Source organism: Anser cygnoides, chromosome 5 (genome assembly GCF_040182565.1).
Source record: "Anser cygnoides isolate HZ-2024a breed goose chromosome 5, Taihu_goose_T2T_genome, whole genome shotgun sequence".
Classification (NCBI taxonomy): domain Eukaryota; kingdom Metazoa; phylum Chordata; class Aves; order Anseriformes; family Anatidae; genus Anser; species Anser cygnoides.
In genome coordinates this window covers 33,410,335-33,430,390 of record NC_089877.1, presented here as the reverse complement: position 1 = coordinate 33,430,390, position 20,056 = coordinate 33,410,335, and the positions used below count along the sequence as shown (strand labels likewise).

Here is a 20,056-nt window from a genome sequence, read left to right as displayed (position 1 = left end):
CGGGGCCGTGCCGGGCCGTGCCGATAAGAGGCGGCTCCGCACCGGGGCCTTCTGACTTAACGCTGCGCGGTGGCGGCAGGCGGGCGCGGCCTGGGGGTGGCGGCACCGGCACCGCTGTCGGTCTTTGGTTGTGGACGTCTTGTCGGCGCGGAGCTCCGGTGAGGACTCGCGGAGATGGGTTCCCGGGCGTCTACGCTGCTGCGGGACGAGGAGATCGAGGAGATCAAGAAGGAGACGGGCTGTGAGTGCGGGCCGGCCGGGGGCTCCTCAGGGCAGGGAGGAAGGAGCCAGCGCCGCGCTCCCGGCCGGGCACCGGCGGCCGTGGGGGTGCGAGACGCCTCCCGTAGGCCTGTGTGGAGCGGGGAGGTGACGGCTGCCCTAAATCCCGGCTCGGCGGGTGCCCCCCGGGCGGCCGCTGTCCCCGGGAGCTGTCATCGGCCGGCCCCGGGCTGCCGCAGGAGCCTTTGCCGCGATTTCAGGCGGGATCTGGGACTAGAGTTTGTCTCCAGCAGCTGTCGTAGCCCCCGAAAGTGCTTTCATATAGTATTTTTTTCAAAGTATTATGTAGTGTATACATTGTTGGTAAAGTTGCCTTAAGGATGTTCAGAGTGAATGGCTCATTGGCACTGAGAACATAAAGGAGTTGGCGTCACTTGTGTAAGTTGGGTATGTTTAATGAAAGAAAGATAAAATTCCTGTTTTAATCAAACTGAGAGTATTATTCTAGCTGGACTGGAGTATACAGCTCTTCTACCCTATAGTACTTGAACAAGTTGTTCTACACAAAGTACTTCGGAAGAGGTAAAACTTAGTTTCACTGGTGTCCATTCCAATCAGATGGGTTAGGCTGAGAATTCTGGCAAACAAATCTGGTAAATACAAGGGTGCCTTTTAAACTAACCTGGCAGGGGAGGTCATGACATCATGGTATCACTTTGCTGCTTGTTTTTTCTTTCTTCAGGTAACAGTGTCTTTCAGGTCATGTTTTTGTCCTCATGCTTGCCCATCTCTTCATGCTACATAAAAAATAACTTCATTTGTTTTCTTTTCAATGCAAGTGTCATGTATTCATTTTAGGTGATAGTAGTTTGTATGTCAGGTAAACAAGGGAATACAAAAAAGGAATGCAAGAAAATTAAAACTGTATTGGCCAGCGTAATGGACAGCTGAGTGAGTTAACATACTTTCCATGACCGTTTTTCCATTTGTCAAGGGAACGTTCTACAGGAGGGTCACGATAAACAAGTTGGAATATAAAAGTCTGCTTATTCAGCAAGAACTTAATGTTTTTTTTTTCTTTTTAATCATGAAAATTATAGGGTAAAGGTAGCCTCGCTATTAATCACACTTTAAAAAATAAACACCAAATCTGGAATGCTCTTTCAGAAGGCTGGACTTTTTTTCTTCCCTGCCAATGCTTGTTTTATTATTGATGCAGTTTGATCCCTAGAATTTTGCTTATATGATGGCTAAATAAATACTATTAAGATGGCTGTATAGACATGACATTCTAAGCAATAAAGCCACTCAGCTCTAAATGCTTTAACCTCTAAATGCTTTGCTCATATCTTTAATGTGGGAGGGTTAAGATTGTGATCAGGACATTTAAGCTTTGTGGCCTGATTTTGCTTCATTTCCCTGTGTTCTTACTATTCAGTTCCATCAGCTGTTAAATACAACTTTGTTAATCAAGTGCTGCTGATCTCTGACTCATGCTTATAAGTCATCATAGGGTGCCTCTTTGGCTCGATCAAATCTTTTTTCCTATGTCTATAAACAGTCTAGGAATGTGATTCTCCTGTCTTTTGTACTTCTGTAGGTAGATGGAAAATTCCACCAAGCTTTAGCACTTAAACACTTCACGTAGGTGCAAATATTTAAGTAAGGTACAAGATGGGAGAAAAACAGGACTCTAGGTTATCTGGAATGAATTTCATAGAAGGAATGCTATAGTAGTATTACTGAATAGAGTATCCTGTAACTTGTTAGAAACCTGATGCTGATGATACTTCACCTATTAAAGAGTTTGAGAAAAGGACTTTTGTAGAAGTGAACCAATTTGGCAGTAATACATGTCCATCTTGAATTGATGCTCCGGTGAGCACTACTAAGGATTATGTCTGTTTTGGTTTCTTTATTGTGGAAAAATGTCTTCTCCAGTTCATCTGGGGTAAGTACAAAAGAGTGAATATTAAATTTAACCTATTGGAATGAATTTTGCTATCCTCGTGCTTCAATTTTATATAGCACAAAACTGAATAGCTGATGATACTAATGAGTGATAAACTATATGTTAATAATCTTTAGCTGAAGAGACTAAAAAATCTTTTTGAGAGAGCTTGAAGCATAGTGTTTTACAAGCCATACAGTGATGTCTAAAAATCTCTTGAGTAAACTTTTAAATTTGGAGTCAAATTCTATACTAATTGTTTTTTATATTGTGATTAAAAACACTTCTTAGCATAGTAAATTTAAAAATATCTACAAAGACAATGCTTCCAAGAACTGAGGAATAACGTGTCCATGAAAACCTCTACTGAGAGGCAGGTAACCTTCAGGAGGTTATCAGTTATAAGAGTTAAGTCTGAAGTTGACAGTGTGAAATCTTACATGATGTGTTGTGGAATTTTTGTTTTGCATATAAATATTTTGAAATTTGAGTTTGAAAAAACTCTCAAGTAGTCCTAATTACTTTTTCATTTCAGTATGAGTATAAAAAAACAAATGAAAGGACCAAGATGTTACTTGTCAGCACTCTTAGAAGCTTTTTTGGAAAGCCATTGGAATGTAACAGTATTCAAACTCTAAATCACAGCCTTTGTTCCTATGCTTTGAAGCTGTTCACCTAATGTTTAATAAAAAACTAACGCTCAATGACAGCATAGGAGAAAAAATATTTCAGTGGTGAAAGGTGATGGATTTTCTGATGGTTATTTACATATTTAGGAAATATATAAGTAATACATGTATCAGAAAATAAAAGCAGTCTCCCCGTTAAAGATGCTTTAAAAAACAAACCCTGAATCTGGAATGCTCTTCCAGAAGGTTTGACCCTTTTTCTCCTGTTATTTTATACTCTATGGTGTATTTAGGAAAAATATATATCTTGTGCTACTGTTTTGGACAAAAGTTTCAGAGTATGTGATTAGAAAAAACTTTCTAATGATTTTGGCAGAAGTAAAATAGGGTACGACTACTATCATAGGGGGCTTGACTTAAATTTTTAGAAGGGCCTCAATAAGAGCAGAATAGATAAAATCCTGTTTCAAGTAGCTATAAGCCTTAGCTTTTGATTTTAAGAAGCAGTCATAAATTGCAAATCTTGTTCTGGTTTTCTTTTGGTCAGCAGGGAGTGTCAGGAGTCTTTATTTTGCATGAGAAAGCTTTGAAAAGTGTCCAGTGCTGCACCTTATGTGAAGGATGGGAGTCAAAAGGAAATTATGAAAGAATACAGTGGTTGATCTGAATCATCTTCCTTTGTCATATTGCTGTGATTTGCTGTTTGTCTAGTATGACGTTAACAAAAACACTGCTTCTCCTGTCAATAGCTGCAAATTCATCCCATTCTAACTATTACGAAGGTGTTCAAAAATGGAGTTGCATACACTGGCTTGAAAATGGTAGATGAATGGAAATCTCATCACTCCTTCCAGGAGCCGTGAAAGTGCAAGGCTTCTTACCAGAGGTGTAACCCCAGCCTACTCTTGTTTCATAATCCATTGTTGTGTTTGCATATAGTATCTAAAATAATAAATTAGAAACACAGAAATTAGAAGTCTTTAAAATAGTGGTGCCTGCTTTCTATGTGTGTGTTGCTTAACTTGAAATTGAGCAAGCTGTCCAATCTGATTGTAGACAAGTTGCCTTATGTGGAACTGAGCAAATTGCCCAACCCAGTGCAAAGAATGTAGGTTGCTGAGTAGACATGGAAAAAAAAGTTACTGGCAGGTCATCCTAAAGGAATGAACGGTTGGAGGGAATGTTTGAACCTAAACAAATAGGCTAGAGAAAGAACAAACCTGATTGAAACAACAAAAAAATTGCCTCAGTTGTTACAGGTCAGACAACTGCTGTGCAACCTGTTCCCAAATAAGTTTTATACATGGGCTGGTGAAGGCTTTTAAAACAATTGAATCCAAACATTACACGAAGTACCAGTTCAACATTGTACGAAATCACACCTTTACTGAGTAAATATTACAGTTCAATCCAGTCTTATTCCATCTATTTATTAACTTCATTTGAAGGGCTCTGAAGAGCCAGTATCTTCTGTTAGACATTCTCCTGATGCTACGGGAACTGATGCTCTAGACAGATTCCCACCTGTTCCCACCATGGACTAATCTAAAGATCTAGATGTCTGGTCTGTTTAATCATGATAATATCGACACCACTATGCTAAATCTAACAACTGGCTTTGGCATTCTTATTACAAACTGGAGATTTAGCCTGCAATAATCTTCTTCTTTCTGCTTGCTTTGTCCAACTCCCTCCTGAACTTGCTTAGAAATAGACTTTTCAACTTTTAACTCATTGTCCTAGAAGCCTGCAAATTCATTTTGTGAACCCTAAAATGATAAATTATGTCTAGATTCAGGCAGTCCTCTAAAGGACAAATGGTGACCAGGTATAAAGTTTGACCACTTGCCAAATGCAGAGAAACAGTACATTCTCCATCAAAAGACAGAAAACCGACAACAGGAGTAGAGATGAACAAAAGAGAAGGAAAGATGCTACAGGAAAGGTTTTAGTGTTCTGAATGAAGTAGAAGAGATTGGTAGAGGTGTTGAGATTATTTCTAGCCACAAAGGAGTTTAAGAAAATACAGTGGAACTGTAATTCAAATCTGTTGGTAACAGTAATTCAGTGTAATGGGGTCTGTTCCTACAAGGAAACAGTGACATGCTAATCTGTTTTTTCTTTTTCGTCCTTCAGTCTCCCACAGTCAAATCACTCGCTTGTATAGTCGCTTCACTAGCCTTGACAAAGGAGAAAACGGCACCCTGAGGTAGGTACCATCACTAGCTTGGTTCTTCTTGTGTTGACGCATCTGTAATGGTGGCTTGCTGTTGCAGGATGCCTACATGTTTTCCTTGTATGGTGCATCAGTGAGGCTGTTATAACAGGTTCCTTCATACCTACTGTCTATGTGGAATTTCAAGTTTGTTCTTTTATGAGAGGTCAGGAGAAATCTGGTTGAACTGAGTAAGGGTGCTCTAAATACCAGTTGTCTTTACTGTAGAGCTGAAGGCTTGTAGTAGTTAATACCAGGAAGGTCAGAGTTGATTTCAGGGTTTCTCAACAAATGTTCAGAAATGTTGAACCACGGAACTTGCTGTAACTTGCTCTTATCTAACATGGGACAGCTGCTTTTGTTTCATGTTCACCATATAATCACATCTGCCAGAACCAGAGCACAAAGAAGCTCAAGACAATATAGGACAGATTGGGAAGGGGAAAGGGACATTGTAACATAGCATATGGGGTCTGGCTGAGATGGAATTGATTTTCTTCATAGCGATTCCATCCTGACCCAGGGAATATATATTCAGGGATCACCCAGGGTTTTGTATGATAAGATCTTGCAAAATGTGACTGTAGGATGCACTATAAACCTATAAAGCTAGGCCTACCTATAAACTTGTTTAGGTAGAATGCTAGAATCACTGTTCAGAAGGTGAAGGTGCAAAGTTGTAAGGTATACTCTCTGGCAGTACCACCAGCTTCCTGCAGTTTCCTTCTGTGACTCATACGCAGTTCCTTCTGGTGCCGCAAGTTGTTGACTTCTCAGTTAGCATTTAAGTAACTGGTTGTGCAGTTGTTACACTGTAAACAGGACTAAGTGATTATTTTTGGTTAAAAATGCTTTCCATCCATTTTTAGCTTGTTTAGATATTTTCGGTCTGACTCCAGTGATTTGAACTGTGGTTGCACTGCAAATATGTGGACTGCCATAGCTGAAGGGATGACAAAATGGATTGTGGGCGTGGAAACAATTGGCTTGGGATGGGATGGGCAGGAACTTCTTAAGCGTGCTCTGCCACTGAAGCCAATGCATCACAAATTGTAGCATTGGCTGTTGTGACATACAGACCAGCTGATTGTAGATAATAAGACTACAACTACTCTCAGAACTAAAGAGAACACTGACAGCCTCTTCAGACTCTATATGTGGGTTTAGCCTTTACTGGTTATCGAAGGCGATGGCTGCCAGACTAGTCTAGAACAATTTGAACCTGAATGTAGGCACATGCTCTTTCTCAACTCCTCCCTCCAACTTTAAATTCACCTACTGAGGACAAAAGCTGTATAAATTTCAAGTGTTGCACTTAATTCATGTGAGATGGATAATTAGTCAAATATTTTATGAATATCTATTGCACAGTGGTTGGCTTCACAGTGTTATGTATCAGGAGGAGTTTAACTTTCATTGTTGATAATCACATGGTTCTTGGGAAAGGAAGTTCATTGGGAAAATCCCAGCAAGCAGGCAAACTGTAATCTATTAACTTGCAGTCTGGGCCTCTAAGCATAGCCAGCTCCCAGCCATGTCTGACTTAGAGTGGCATTTGTGTTTTGTAACCTGTCCACAATATGTGGAAACAGTCATTAAGTTTAAGTAATGGAAAAGTACTTCCTGAAAAAACAATGGTGGGGTGTGTGGGGGGAAGAGGTTGAGAATTACAGATCGGAAGCTTAGAAATGGTGGTTGGTTCTGAAATACTGATCAAAGAACTCGTTACTTTCACGTAAGGTGAAGTTATGTGCTTACTACCATCAAACGATTTGGAAGCAGTGTCTTCTGATTGCTCCCTGTAAGCAAGAATGATTTGCTGTAAGGCTGTTACACCTTTGACTTGTAAATCAGACATAGCTAAAATCATTTTTCTGATTGTGGTCCCGTGTTATGCAGTTTTTTGTGGCATATCTTTAAATATGGACCACGCTTCTGAAGAAGGGGAAGAGCTGTGTTGTCCTTATCTATGTATCAAAAATGGGCAAAGTAAAGTGTGTCTTGAGCAGTTCTGGTAAATGACTATTGCTCATGGTGGTTAGAGAAGGTAGGTATTTCATTCTGGGGCTATAATCCAAAGCTGAGATCTTTCCTAGCCAGATGTTTCCATCCATTGTATTGATGTGCAGTTTCAAGGCAGCATCTTTTCAAAGGTATGTAAGATATAAGGGTAGAGTACTGATGGAGACAGCTTTGTGTGCCTTTTGGCTCTTTCCCCTCTTTATCCTCCAGTTACAACTTTGGCTACTGACTAAGTGCTATCAGTTCTTTAAAAGTGTAGAGAAAATGTGATATTTTTCTTTCACTTTTCTTAAACAAAATGGCTAAACTCTGACTTGTACTGTATGAATGAAACCAGGTTGTAAAAGGCTTTGATTTCAATACTGTGGCAAGCAGAGTTGCTGCTGCTATTTTGCTGAAACAAAGGGTTGATGCCTTGGAATATCTGTAGCTACATACAGTTGTGAAATCTGATCCATATCAGTTCTGCCTACATCCTGACTGTGGGCTGGGAGGAAACTAGCGCACACACCTCTTCTTTTCATGCTGATCTCAAAGATGAGGATACTGGAGTATGTGAACAGGATAAGCACGTGCTTGATTCGGTGAGTGTTAGGGCTGTTTTGAGAGCTCGTACTGATGTGTACACTACACATCATGCACCTGCTCCAAAACTATCCCCTATCTATGTGTAAGTATAAGTATCTAGGCAGTCCTGTATAGAACTATAAAACAAGATACTTGTCTTAACTGCTACTCTTGCATGTAACTATTGCATGGAGCCTCCCACTTACAATACCTTTTTTCTGCACTGAGGAAATGACATGTTAAGCACTTCAGAAGTATTTTTTTATTGCACAGCAATAAGTTTAGCCTGGTGAGTGTAGAAGAGGAAGGAAGGGCAAATGCTCTGAAAGCTGATATGAGGAGAATAGACGCAGTGCTGTTTATGTATGTCTTGCACTTAGAAAAGCTGTTCACAAGGCAGCGTATCCTAGAGAACTTCAGAAAGCCTTTGGTCCTGAGAGCAGGGTAGTGAGCTATCAGAGCCATCTGTTGATCTTCGTCAGTGAATTGAATCAGTTCAGTCTGGGAAAGTGTTAGGCTTTTTCTTAATAGTTCAAACTGATACTGTATGTATTCACAGTAGAAAGTGCAGGTTGGCTATCTGAACATGAAGTTCTTTACCTTTGATTAAGTAAATGCAAAGAATTTTTAGCTTTATCTAAAACAGACGAAACAAGCAGGATATGGGTGTGGGCTGGTGAATGATAGGATACTATACTAATCTACACTTCTGTCCTTGACTATGCTGTCTTTTATTTATGCTAGTTCTTTTCCTGTTGCTTTTCTTCCAATTATCACCTTTACTTTTGGTATACTTTGCCTAATGTTTATAAAGCAATTATTCAACAGTTAAACTTTTAAACTTCTATAGACCATGTGTGAGGATGAAGTTAGATGAGGTGGCTGACATGACTGTGAGAGGAGGATGACCATTCTCTATTACTTCTCCAGGCTCCTAACACATCTTTTCAGCTGTGGTGCTGTTAGTAAATTGAAGCAATTCAAAAATTAGTCCAATTCAACAGGAAAAGAGCTCTCTTTTAGGTTAGTGAGGTGCACTGGACCACCAGAAGGTCTGATGAATGATAAAGCTACTGTTAGCAAGGGAAGGGAGTAGTGAAATATCTCTTTAATAGTAACCTGTTAAATCTGACCATCTTGCCATCCTACTCTTTGAATTATTTCCCTCTTTTGAATTATTTTTTACTGCTTATACCCTGTGGACATTTTTTTCCTTTGTTCCACCACTTTTGTTAGGCATATGGCTTGTTGTCTTTTACTTGCCCTGAGCTCAAGATAGCCCCACGCTCATCATTCCTGTTAGGTAATGGTGCTCGTGACTACTATTTAGAAGTAGAAGGGCAGCCAGAAATAAAGAGAGAGGGTGCAGTAGGTCCCTTGCAGCCTTTAGGATAAGACAGCCACCTCTAGCATAGGGATCTGCGATACGCCTTGGAAGGTATACTCATGCTTAGAAATACTTGTCTTAAAATCTACAGATTCCTTGCTGCAAAGTATAAGTGTGAATGCTCTGGCACATATAAAAACCATTTGGTCTGCATAATGATAACATGCAGTTAAAGGCTACTTTGTGTGTTATGTTTAAGTAAGGATTTAGTAGAAGCTGGGTCCTGGAAATACCACGTTAGAAGAGCCTTGTTGCTATGGCACAGAAACAGGGCATCAGATTTCCTATGAGCTCCAGCCTCAGCCAGGTGAAGTTTTGTCCCAAATGCCTGCAGGAAGCCTTAGTTTATAAATGCATCATGCATTCATTTACTTTTATGGCTATCTGAGCTATTTCAATTATAACACTCACTCAGTAATGTGCTCTTAACAAGCAAAAATGGTCCTGATAATGACAGGACAAATAGATTTGAAACCTGGAGAGTTATTTGTGGTTAATTGTTAATCTCCTGCTATAAAGCAGAACTGGAGGCTGAAATCTGAGTGTCAATTGAGGCTTAATACTCAGAAACAGTGATATGCAAGTAGAAGTATGCTTTGAAGCATTAAGATTTTGTGCTGAATGGAATCTGAGAGCGGTTGCTGCTTTTAGCTGGTAAATATTAGCATTGAAGTTATGTTGCTAAAGTATTATTGTTAGTGCATAGGTTTTCCACATCACTGCATCCCCTGCTGAAGTCACTAATGCATACTGTGCCCTTCAGCTATAGCTGAAAATGCAGCAGTCCTGAAGGGTATTGTAACAAGTTAATCATGTTATGCAGATGGTGACTTTGCCTATTAAAAATAATTCAGACCTGATTGGAGTAGATGTTCTCTGGACTAGATTAAAAAATATGATCAGGTCACTCCAGTAGAAGGTCAAACAGTTTTAACCATGTTGCATCAGATGTACTACAATTGAGATTAACAGTGCTGTGGTGTAACTAGGTGCAAGGAGTGCTTCAGAATTCGTTTACAGTTAGAACATCTTGCTCTCTTATGCTAAACTAGTAATAAGAAAGAGGCTAGCAGGTTCCTTTTTCCTCCTTTCTTTAAGATCACAGTATTATAAAAGGCCATTACACTTAAGTAAACAAGAACAAGTGTTTTTTTCTCTGCCAGATTGTTTAGCACAAGCTTGTTGCTGATTCATTTAGTGAGCATAGTTCTTAAAAGTAGCAAGCTCTCCATGACCACATTTGAGACTAAAACTTCAGAAACAGCAGGATTGCATTTCTATTGTAGAGAATAGCCAGTATTTCTAGAGATCAGGCAGGAAGTGCCAAGTTTTGCATCCAGACAAAACAGGTTGTGGGAGGCTGGGTTGTTTTTCCTTTTTTTTTTTTTCCTGCAGCCTTACCACATTGCTGTTACCTTTGTACTCTAAAGCCTAGGTGATTATGAAGTATGCCTTGTGCTAACTGATAAATCGCTATGCTGTATAGTGCAAAAAAACCCCTCTGTTTCCTGAAATACTCGCTCAGACGTGAGCCTACCTTGGACACACCAAGATTATCTCACTTTCCTGTTAGTAAGATTCTGTTAGGTTGAAAGAAAAAGAATTAGTGCAACTCTAATAGTAAAATGAACCCTGTGCTCATGTCTAAAATGTGTTTACATCAGTACAGCTCATGTCTTCCAGATCAGAAGAAGCCGTAACAATGTAAGCATAGCTATGCTTATGCTAGCTGTGTACATATAATCATGAGTAGAAAAGAGAATGACTGGTGAGAGCAGTGAGTCTTTGCAATGACCTGGTGACGTTGCATCTAGTATACAGGCCCCTGTCAAAGACTAAATTTAAGTTGTTAAATAGGAGTGTTTCTTGGAGGAAGTTAAAATCTGACATTTGGCATTCATAATATAGGAAGTTCTTACATGAAATTAAAATAAGTGGATTGCTGGCGAGTATACTTGGAGGAGCATAGCATGGTATTATCCTAGAATCTGGAATGGGCTAGTCTGGGAAAATCATTCTAACTCAGAGGATGTAGTTCCTAAATATGTATGAAAGAGCTTGCTTTCATTTCAAAGCCATTTCAGAAGCTTTCCTGTCCTTAAAATGAAAACTAGCATCACTTCAGGAAGTTTTCTAGCACAAAGAATTTAGATGCTAACGTTATTTGTTTTTATGCAATTTTTTCCTTTGACTTGAAGACTTTATATAGACTTGTGTTCTTGCTTTACTTCAGTCGTGAAGACTTCCAGCGGATTCCAGAGCTTGCTATCAATCCATTGGGAGACCGAATTATCAATGCCTTCTTTCCAGAAGGGTGAGTTCTGACTGGATTTGTGAACAGTCACGAAACTTGTACTTTGTCAGAAGCTCTATTTGAAGTGAAATGCTGATAACTAAAACACAGAATTTGAATTTAGTAATAATAGAACACCTCAAATTTGTCTTGAGCCGTGTGTTGGCACATTGTTTCCTGTGTTTCATTCTTCAGAAATAGACTACCCTACCTCATGAGTTTTGCGTGCTTTATTCAGTGACGAGGTCTGGCTGTGTGTCAGTGTTTTCCACTCTTCTTGCTATGCCTCTGAACACTTCTAAAGAAAGTCAAGGGCGTGTATGGACTTTGATTCTTACAGCAAACTTGTAGCAGTGACCTTTTATGTGAAGTTGCATTGCAATTAATTCGATTCTGTTCTTCACCTTTTGCCTTCTAAGTGTGCCTTTGTTAACAGATCAACTTTTTTTTTTAGTTTGGATCACATTTAAGATGTAGCTTACGATGCTTCTAATGTAATTCCAAAGAGACAGTCAAATTTCCAGTACTGTCTCTCTTCACTGTACTTCTCTAGATAGTTCTATGGAATCTGCTTCTGTTCTTGAACACATCGTTACTGATTTGATGAGGAATGTTTTCTCATCTACTCTTAATGTCAGTTAATACCAGACAGGTTCCTGAATGGAAAGCAGGAGACCTGGGAAGTATGCACATAGCTGCTTCCCACGCTCACGAAAAGTGAGCAACTTGTCAGGGAGCAGCAAGAGATGGCTGCCCCACAGGCAGGAGCCCCAGGTGACAGCTGGTAGGGGCAACGCAGTCATCAACAGGGGGCACAGCACATGAAAAAGAAAAGCAGAGTGACAGAACTAGGGACAGTTGTTGCATCAGTCAGCAGTGTACTTGTTGCCAGAATACTTTGACAACGGTGAAGCAAGTCTTGGGTCAGTCCAGGAAATCACTCTGTAGGCCAGGTTCCAGATCAGCAAAACACACTGCTGGTCTCAGGCATAGTTGCAGGATAGCTCAGGGAAGGGCAAAAAGTGTGAAGGCTTGAGCTTAAGTGCAGCTTGCAGGCAAGGAAACATAGCTCCCAAAAAGATGTCTTGCTGCTTTTTTCCCCATGCATCACTCTTCACAGCAATATGATCCCAGGTTACAACTGAATTCTGTCAGAGCTGGTTTTGAGCACAGGCTGCCAAACCCTGAGGAGGTGGAAGTTAGTTTGCATGGTATGGGCACTTTAAACATTCATACTGTTCTTTACTGAAATTAAAAATAAAATGTATAAGCTGTGCCGAAGCTGACCTGCTAAAATGCTTGTGCAGAGAGGACCAAGTCAATTTCCGTGGATTCATGAGGACACTAGCCCACTTCCGACCCATAGAAGATAATGAAAAGAGCAAAGACCAGAATGGACCAGAACCACTGAACAGCCGAAGTAACAAGCTCCACTGTAAGTAATGTGAACCTTCTTATAGAAGCAATTCATTCTTTCCTTTTTCTAGGAAAAGAGTAAAGGGTTTGGGGTCTTCTGCGTGGTCTTTTTCTGTGGAATGATATTCTATCAAAAAAAAAATGATTTTTTTAAATTAACTTGCAAGCTTCCATGTTCAGAATGTCAGTCAACCTATACTTGAATTGGAATTCGATGAAATTGATTAAATTTTGAGTTATAGATGCCTTTCCCAAATGTCTCATAGTAAAATATTTTGAAAAAAATTGGAGTTATTTTGTATCCACACCCCATACATGAATGGGCTTTTCTGTTTTTCTCCAGTCTTCTGTATAATACAGCGCTCACTGAACAACCTTGGCAACAGTCCTCAGAGCGCTTAAAATTTGTCATAAATCTCAGCCAGAACATAGTCAAAGGTAATGAACAAAAATGTAAAAATGGTTGGCTCTGAAGTTAAAGGACTGAATATATCTTAGTGGCAATTATGCCTCTGTGGCTCAGGGCTTTGAAGAAATAACTCTTAAGTACAGTGCTTCTGAAACTTCTCATACTGAGTACTGAAGTAATGTTTTTCTCTTCTTGGCAATAATGTTATTTCCTGTATGTGGGAATAACTCTTTATGGAACTGAACATGAATTGTACAGTGAGTTAAAATTTTGTTAATTATCTTTAATAGTAGTTATTCATAAATTTTGTTTTCCTAGATAAAAGGAAGGTAAACATTGGCACTTGAATTCAACTGTTCCTCTTTTTTTCCTGCAGTTGCTTTTCGGTTATATGACCTGGATAAAGATGACAAGATTTCCAGGGATGAGCTTCTTCAGGTAAGTAGCATGGGGCTGCTTTGGATGATTCCATCATGACCTTCTTTCTTTGTCACCTCTTCATTCTGAAGAGTATAAAAGGTGCTGCAACAGTCTTAAATTCTTGTAAGAATCTGGTGGCTCTTTATTATCTCTGGTTTAATGAGACCATAACCTCATTTGGTAGTCCAGATTTTGTTAGACTGGGGTGCAAGGTTCCCATCTTAGAGTGTTAAGCTAAGTGAGGTCTAATTGTAAATGATTCCTGAAAGGTCTCACTAGGAAAAAATGGTTAAATATCCAACAAATACACCAAGCCTCCTGAGAGCTACCTTCTGCAACTTCTGAAGGTGCTCCTAACAAGACTTCATAGGGACATTGAGGTGAATGAGGTCATTTTTCTAGTCCTCTGTGTATTCTCTAAGTAGAATAAAACTTCTTGAAACTGCAGCAGAGGTAATCAAAGTTCATCAGTGGCTGCATGTTTAAACTAGGCTTGAGCTAGGAGTAATTACATACTACTAATCTTGAAGTAGACACGGCAATTTGTGGTTCCTGATGTAGGACAAGGATTTGCTTTTGACTGCAACTGCCCACTTCAATCTGCACAGAAAATGCTTTACTAAATGTAGAAAGTAATGGCTGTTAATCACTTGGCTGTATAATTAGAAAATTCCTGTAGGAAGTATTTCAAACAGCAGATAGTCAAATCTAGAGTTGGTATGTTTTATATGGAAAAATAGACAAACATTGGAATAAAGCACTAATTCCTAGTTCCATAAACTTTCTAATACTCCTGCTTCTTTCTGCTGCCTAGTGAAAAAGGTGGCTACAGAAGGAAGATGTTCACTGGAAACCTTGATGTATCAGGAGAAAAATCTGTCAAGAAATGATTTCTATGCTAATCTTCCTCTGTTCTTGCAAGGAGTTATCTGGACAGTATGCATGAGAAAAAACAGCGTTAAGAATACTTTTGTTCCTGTATCAACAACGTGTTTGATTTTTTTAAATCATCTGGGGCCTTCTGTACATTACAGGTGTTACGGATGATGGTTGGTGTAAACATTTCAGACGAACAGCTTGGCAGCATTGCTGACAGAACAATTCAGGAAGCTGATCAAGATGGGGATAGTGCTATCTCCTTTGCAGAGTTTGTAAAGGTTGGTAAACTACATTTTTAACAAGAGTAAATGAAACTGCTCAGTAATGGGCAAGTCATTCAGGCTTAAATGCAGACAGAACTAGGAAGTTTTTTGAGTATTCTTTCTGCCTACATTTGGCTTATTAGAACACTATATTGTCAGGGTGTTAATAATTAGACCATATATTTCTCCATACTTTAGTGTAAGGTACAGCACTAAATATACTAGAGAATTTTCACACCATGCTAAGAAGACTTCAGATGTTAGGTTCTAAAAGGTATCTTCTACTAGAGTAGGGTGTTCAGTGAAGGGTGACAGGAGCTTTAGAGTTATAGGCGGGCAGTCAAGTACTTCCAAAGCCTGCTGCTAATCAGGTGATGGAATAAGATTTTCAGTGCAGCAGTCAATCTAACTTTTCTTTTGCAAGCGCTTCTTTCTACACAAGTAGCCTGAGAAGCAGCAAGTGAGTAATTCTTCTGCTGTAACTGTGCTGATTTTTACCCATTAGTGACACAATTAAAGTTCCTAGCTCTAGTCCTGTGAATTGCATCTTCTGATAGTTGTCAGAAATATGTAGTAGTAAGGAGCCATTATAGTCAGTGGAGAAAGTTGTCCTATAGAGGAACAATCTCAGCTGCCTATTGGGATGACATTGACAAGAACCATACTCATCTCGGAAGTAGACAGAGATGAGATGTGGTAACAGAAACAAGTTATAATGTGGGAAATTCTTATTAGACATAAGGAAAACTTTTTTTTTTTTTTGCTGGGGGATGGTCACAGGTGTTGAAAAGAGAGAGCCTCCTTCCTTGGAGAGATTTAAGACTCAACGGGACAAGGTCTTGAGCAACGATCTAGCTGGCCCTGCTTTAAGCAGTGGTTGAGGGAGTTGAATTAAAAGACCTCTAGAGGTCTCTTCAAACTTGAATTACTCTGAGCTCAGAACACTGAAGTCTTCCCAAAATTGTCTGAAACAGACGATGTCGTCTTATCTCAATGTTGATAGCAATTCATTGCATGAAGTTGCCACCCCAATTTTAAAATGATCTACGTTAGTGATGCTGTGATCTTTATCTTAGCTCTTCATTGACTGCTTGTGCCCCTTTCTCTAGTCCATTCTTCCTTCTCCTCCTCACCATGCGTTCTCACACTATCTAACTCTAGGAATAGTCCAACCCTTTCTGGGCTATTGGCAAACTGCATCAGTTGCATCTTGGTTGACATCTTTCTTTGTGTTTTAATGGCTAAAGTTTCTTTCCTCAGGAGAACCTTAGTCCAGAGCAAAAAATAGCACTCTAGGTAAAAATGTCATGCCAAATAGAAGATACCCCATGTTTCTGCACATTTCCTTTATACCGGAGTAAGAGAGCTTGTAGGAGAGAAATATTATGGAAATTAACTGAAATAGCTGTTTCTGGATTTTATTGCAGGTTTTGGAGAAGGTGGATGTAGAGCAGAAAATGAGTATTCGTTTTCTTCACTGATGGATGGAGAACCTTTTCCTCTCTACCCTTCCTATATAATGACTAGAACTTCATTTTTTCCTTACCACCTTTCCCCAGAGCATTGCTACTGGTGCATATAAAGTACATCATCTCCAACCCTTCACTGATTTGTTCTACCAATGTGAACAATCCGTGTGCATCAGAAACAAAGGGAAATAGCTGCTGTGGAACTTGGAAAGGAAGAAAAAAGTTTTCCTTCCATTTTTAATTGCTACTTTCTCCTCTGTCTCCTGCATTACCATGAGTAAAAATGTTTCTCCTTCCTATGTACTGCTGTTTAATCTACAAACTGATTCTTCTGAGCCCTGAATCTGGGAATTGGAAAAGGGGAAAATGCCACAGAAATGCCTTCTGAAACACTTTCTGGAGACAAGTGTCTACACAGATACTAGGTGCAGTGATAATTATTCACCTTTGCTTCCAGTAGCAATACCACATTAAAGCTAACTTTATTTTTTCTTCCCCAGTTGGCTCTTTACATGCAGATTTGTTTCTTCCCTGCTTCCAAATCTGCCTTTTGCATGAGGACTTGAGTTCCTCCTATGGCTTCAGTGTAAAACTAGCACTAATTGCATGATGACAGTCCAGAGGTATGGCGAAGATTTTTTTTATTTCTGGGATGAATTCACAGGGACAACAGGAGAATCTGGTGGAGACAGGCAATGGTGTCCTTAAAGGAAATAGGAACTCTGCACTAAGTCACAACTGTTCCTGTAGCAAATGCAGAAGCTTGTTTCTTTCCTATGAGTAGCTTCCAGGCTTGACAACTGGTGGACCACAAAGTACCTTTTCCAGGTTGCTTTACTCCAGGTTGCCACTTCCTATCAGGGTGGTTTTGCCTCTGAAGGTATAAACTTGTTTACCAGCTTACATAATGCAAGAAAACTAGCCATGCCAAAATCTGGATTTGTAGTTCTGTCACTGCCCCCTGATAACAGTGTAATGAAACATGACTGACATTTTTTTTTTTAATTGTAGCGACCTGGGCATTAATTATTTGCACTTTCTGGTATGGAAGTCCTGGTCTGTTAGATTTGTGTTGATGGTGGTAGCCATATTTATGAAAGCTCAGGCATAAGAATATCATTTGGGAAGTGCATATTATCCCAAATTAGAGTAATAGGGCTATTTCAGAATATATTTCTATTAAAATCTCATTTCTATTCAAATCTCTCCAAGTATAACATTAAATGAAAGGATGATTGACACAGTTAATAGAACAATCCTGATCAAATCATAAAATCAAAAGTATTGAAAATTCAACACCAACATAATTTTCTGTGGTTGGATTGGCAACTCATCTGGTTCAGCTGAACATCTGTGGTCTGGGAGGACCTTCCAGTAAAACCAAAAAAACCCCAAGAGCTTCTTTACTGAAGAATCAGTGTTATAACTGCTTCTTTGTCATGTGTTAACACTTCTATAAATACTTAACAGTCTCAAACTACTCTCAAATATGTATTTCCTTTGTTCTTGGTTCCTTGAATCATTACTGGTGTTAAATAATAACATGCAAGTCTCTGAAGGATTTTTGATTTGTTTTAAATTAAGGACTTGCGAAGTGAAATGTTGCACTTTGTTTTGCAGAGTGCAGCATAACAAGTCCAGAAATGTAAATTAAAAACCTCTGCGTGTGGAATGGTTTTGACCGTCATGTAAAATAGGAATGTAACGATGTTAACAGAAAAGTTTTAATTTTTTTTGTAGGCATTGTGAACTGCTTTAAAGTAAGTGTTGCACTCTTATTTTCTGGCTATATAGTTGTAACCTACAGTTGTGCCTTATTGTCCCAGTGAGACTGGATATTGTATTTATCAATCCATAAATAAAACCTTCCACTGTATAAATAAATAAAATTCCTGTATGGTAACTGATGATTGTCTGACTAAAGAGATTAAATAGCACTAGAATAGTGCTAGTTGGCCTTACAGATCAATTGTTAAAATTTAGTGTGTTCTCAGAGCATTAACAAAAATCCTTCACTCCACTAGTAGCGTGGAAGAAACTAGTGCAGAAGAGGACATGCACTTATGTTACAACAATATGGATCCTGTAACAACACAAGCTTCACATTTCGCCATAGTTCCAGACAAGGTGTGTAGTTTTGGTTTTGTTTTCCTCCTTAGTGGTGTTCTTACAGAGAAGTATACAGTGCCAGAAATAGTTTGAGAAGAAGCCTGTCCTCTTAAGTCCCCAGCTTAGAGATAAAGATACTTTTGCTAACATGCTTTAATGTGAACTCAGACTCTGAGTGCATGGAAGCAGAATCTGACTTTACTGTTAGCTCTACAAATTGCCTGGAAGCCACGTGGACTGAAAAGCTAAAGGAGGGCAAGCTTAAGCTTGTAGAATTCTGCATTTTTTCTCAGTTTTGTTTGAAGTCTACAAACTTCAAAGATAGTTTCAAAGGTAGGTAATAGTCTTCAAGATGGTAAGATTTTATCTTGCTTTGAGAAGGTGCTGATTGAGGAGTGTTGTTAGTAACCTTCCTGAGGAAAAGACTTGAAAAAGAACATGCCCTTTACTAGCCAAGGATAAACTACAAAAACATGATTTGCTGGTTTCAGAGCTCTGGCTGTCTGCAACTGAATATCTTATTTACTGTACTACAGTCTGTGTATTTGACTTGTGAACTAAAATGTGGTGGATGATAAGGGGGTTTTACAGAACAGGTGTTAGTTTTTGAAGGATTTTAAGCTGAATATAGATGAAGCTGTACAGATGTAAGCAGTTCCCTAAAGTCTCATTTCTAGCATACTCACCTCTTACATTGATTTTAAGACTTGAGAACGAAGGTCATCAGTAAAGGCAGAACTACTGAATACTTCATCTGTCTTTTAAAAAAAGAGTAGGGGATTGGTGTTTCAAGACAGGTGAACCGTTTTCCACTCTACCAGCAAAGGGGAAGTGAAAGTATTCTCAGATTAGCAGACTGGGGTTTCTTACGTCAAGGTTCTCTGAAGGGTTACAAGTTGTTTCACCAATACTAGGAAGACTGTACAAATTTGGAGGAAGGCTGGTAGCAAACTGATTCTGAAAGAAGGGAAATGAATTCACTTAATTAGCTGCAGGCCTCTTAGCTTGGCATCAAGTTAGGGCAAAACAAAATAATTTTATTATGGGTTTTGCCTTGTAAAGAAGAGAAGTACAAATAACGTTAGTTTCCCTGACTTGTAAGGGAAAAATACAGGTGTGTTCAATGCTTTGAAGCTACACCTTTAGTTATAACTGATGTGTAGGTGTGATAGTTGTGCAGAGGTAATACTGCTGTAGATGTGATATTTCAGTTGGCAGAAGGCTTTCATTTGAGGTGGCAATTGGCATTAAGATGCCACCTCGTAAAGCGTGTGTTACACGGCGGGAGATGTCAGAAGATTCCAGCAGCGCCGGCTGGTAGTAGCGCTGAATCACTGCTGGCTGGGGGTGTTCCTCGGCTTTCCTCAATGGGTAAGCGCATCTCCGCGCTATTCACTGCGTTCCCCAGTCAGCTTCAACTGTAGAATTACTGCGGCTCTAACCTAAAACATAAAGGCGGCAGCTGCCGCAGAAACCGGCGCTGTGACTGGAGGCGGTCCCTCTCTCAGGGCGCTCGGGGTGTCCCTGAGGGGACGCAGGCCCCCCCGCCCCGCGGCACCTCAGCCCCTGCCGGCCCCGCGGCCCCTTTAAATCCTCTCAGAGGTCACCGGAGGATTCTCCTCGAGCCGGCCCCGCCCGCGCGGCTGCAGCCACTCGCTTCGCAGCCGTGTGCCCGCCGCGGGGCCAATCGGGAGGGAAAGCCTTGCGGAGGGGCGGGGAGCCTCCGCGATGGACGGCGCCGCCGACCAATCAGCCGCGGAACCTGGCGGGCGACGCGCGGGAGCGGCGCCCGATAGGCTTGCGGCCGA

The 20,056-nt window shown here is 40.0% G+C and overlaps 1 protein-coding gene across 1 annotated transcript; it reads left to right on the top strand.

Moving 5' to 3' along the window:
- The first annotated feature begins 2 nt into the window (after nt 1-2).
- CHP1 (calcineurin like EF-hand protein 1) lies at nt 3-18,046 on the top strand. Its single transcript, XM_048065160.2, has 7 exons — nt 3-241; nt 4,936-5,008; nt 11,224-11,304; nt 12,591-12,718; nt 13,485-13,546; nt 14,563-14,685; nt 16,098-18,046. Exons 1-7 carry the CDS (start codon nt 175-177, stop codon nt 16,149-16,151), a joined length of 588 nt encoding a protein of 195 aa, XP_047921117.1. The 5' UTR covers nt 3-174; the 3' UTR covers nt 16,152-18,046.
- The last annotated feature ends 2,010 nt before the right edge of the window (nt 18,047-20,056 follow it).

What these genes read in the sequence shown, in the direction of transcription:
- CHP1 (XM_048065160.2), top strand. Translation starts at nt 175, where the DNA reads ATGGGTTCCCGGGCGTCTACGCTGCTGCGGGACGAGGAGATCGAGGAG. An exon ending in AATGCCTTCTTTCCAGAAGG is followed by an intron (nt 11,305 to 12,590) that starts GTGAGTTCTGAC and finishes ATGCTTGTGCAG; the next exon opens with AGAGGACCAAGTCAATTTCC. An exon ending in CCTTTGCAGAGTTTGTAAAG is followed by an intron (nt 14,686 to 16,097) that starts GTTGGTAAACTA and finishes ATTTTATTGCAG; the next exon opens with GTTTTGGAGAAGGTGGATGT.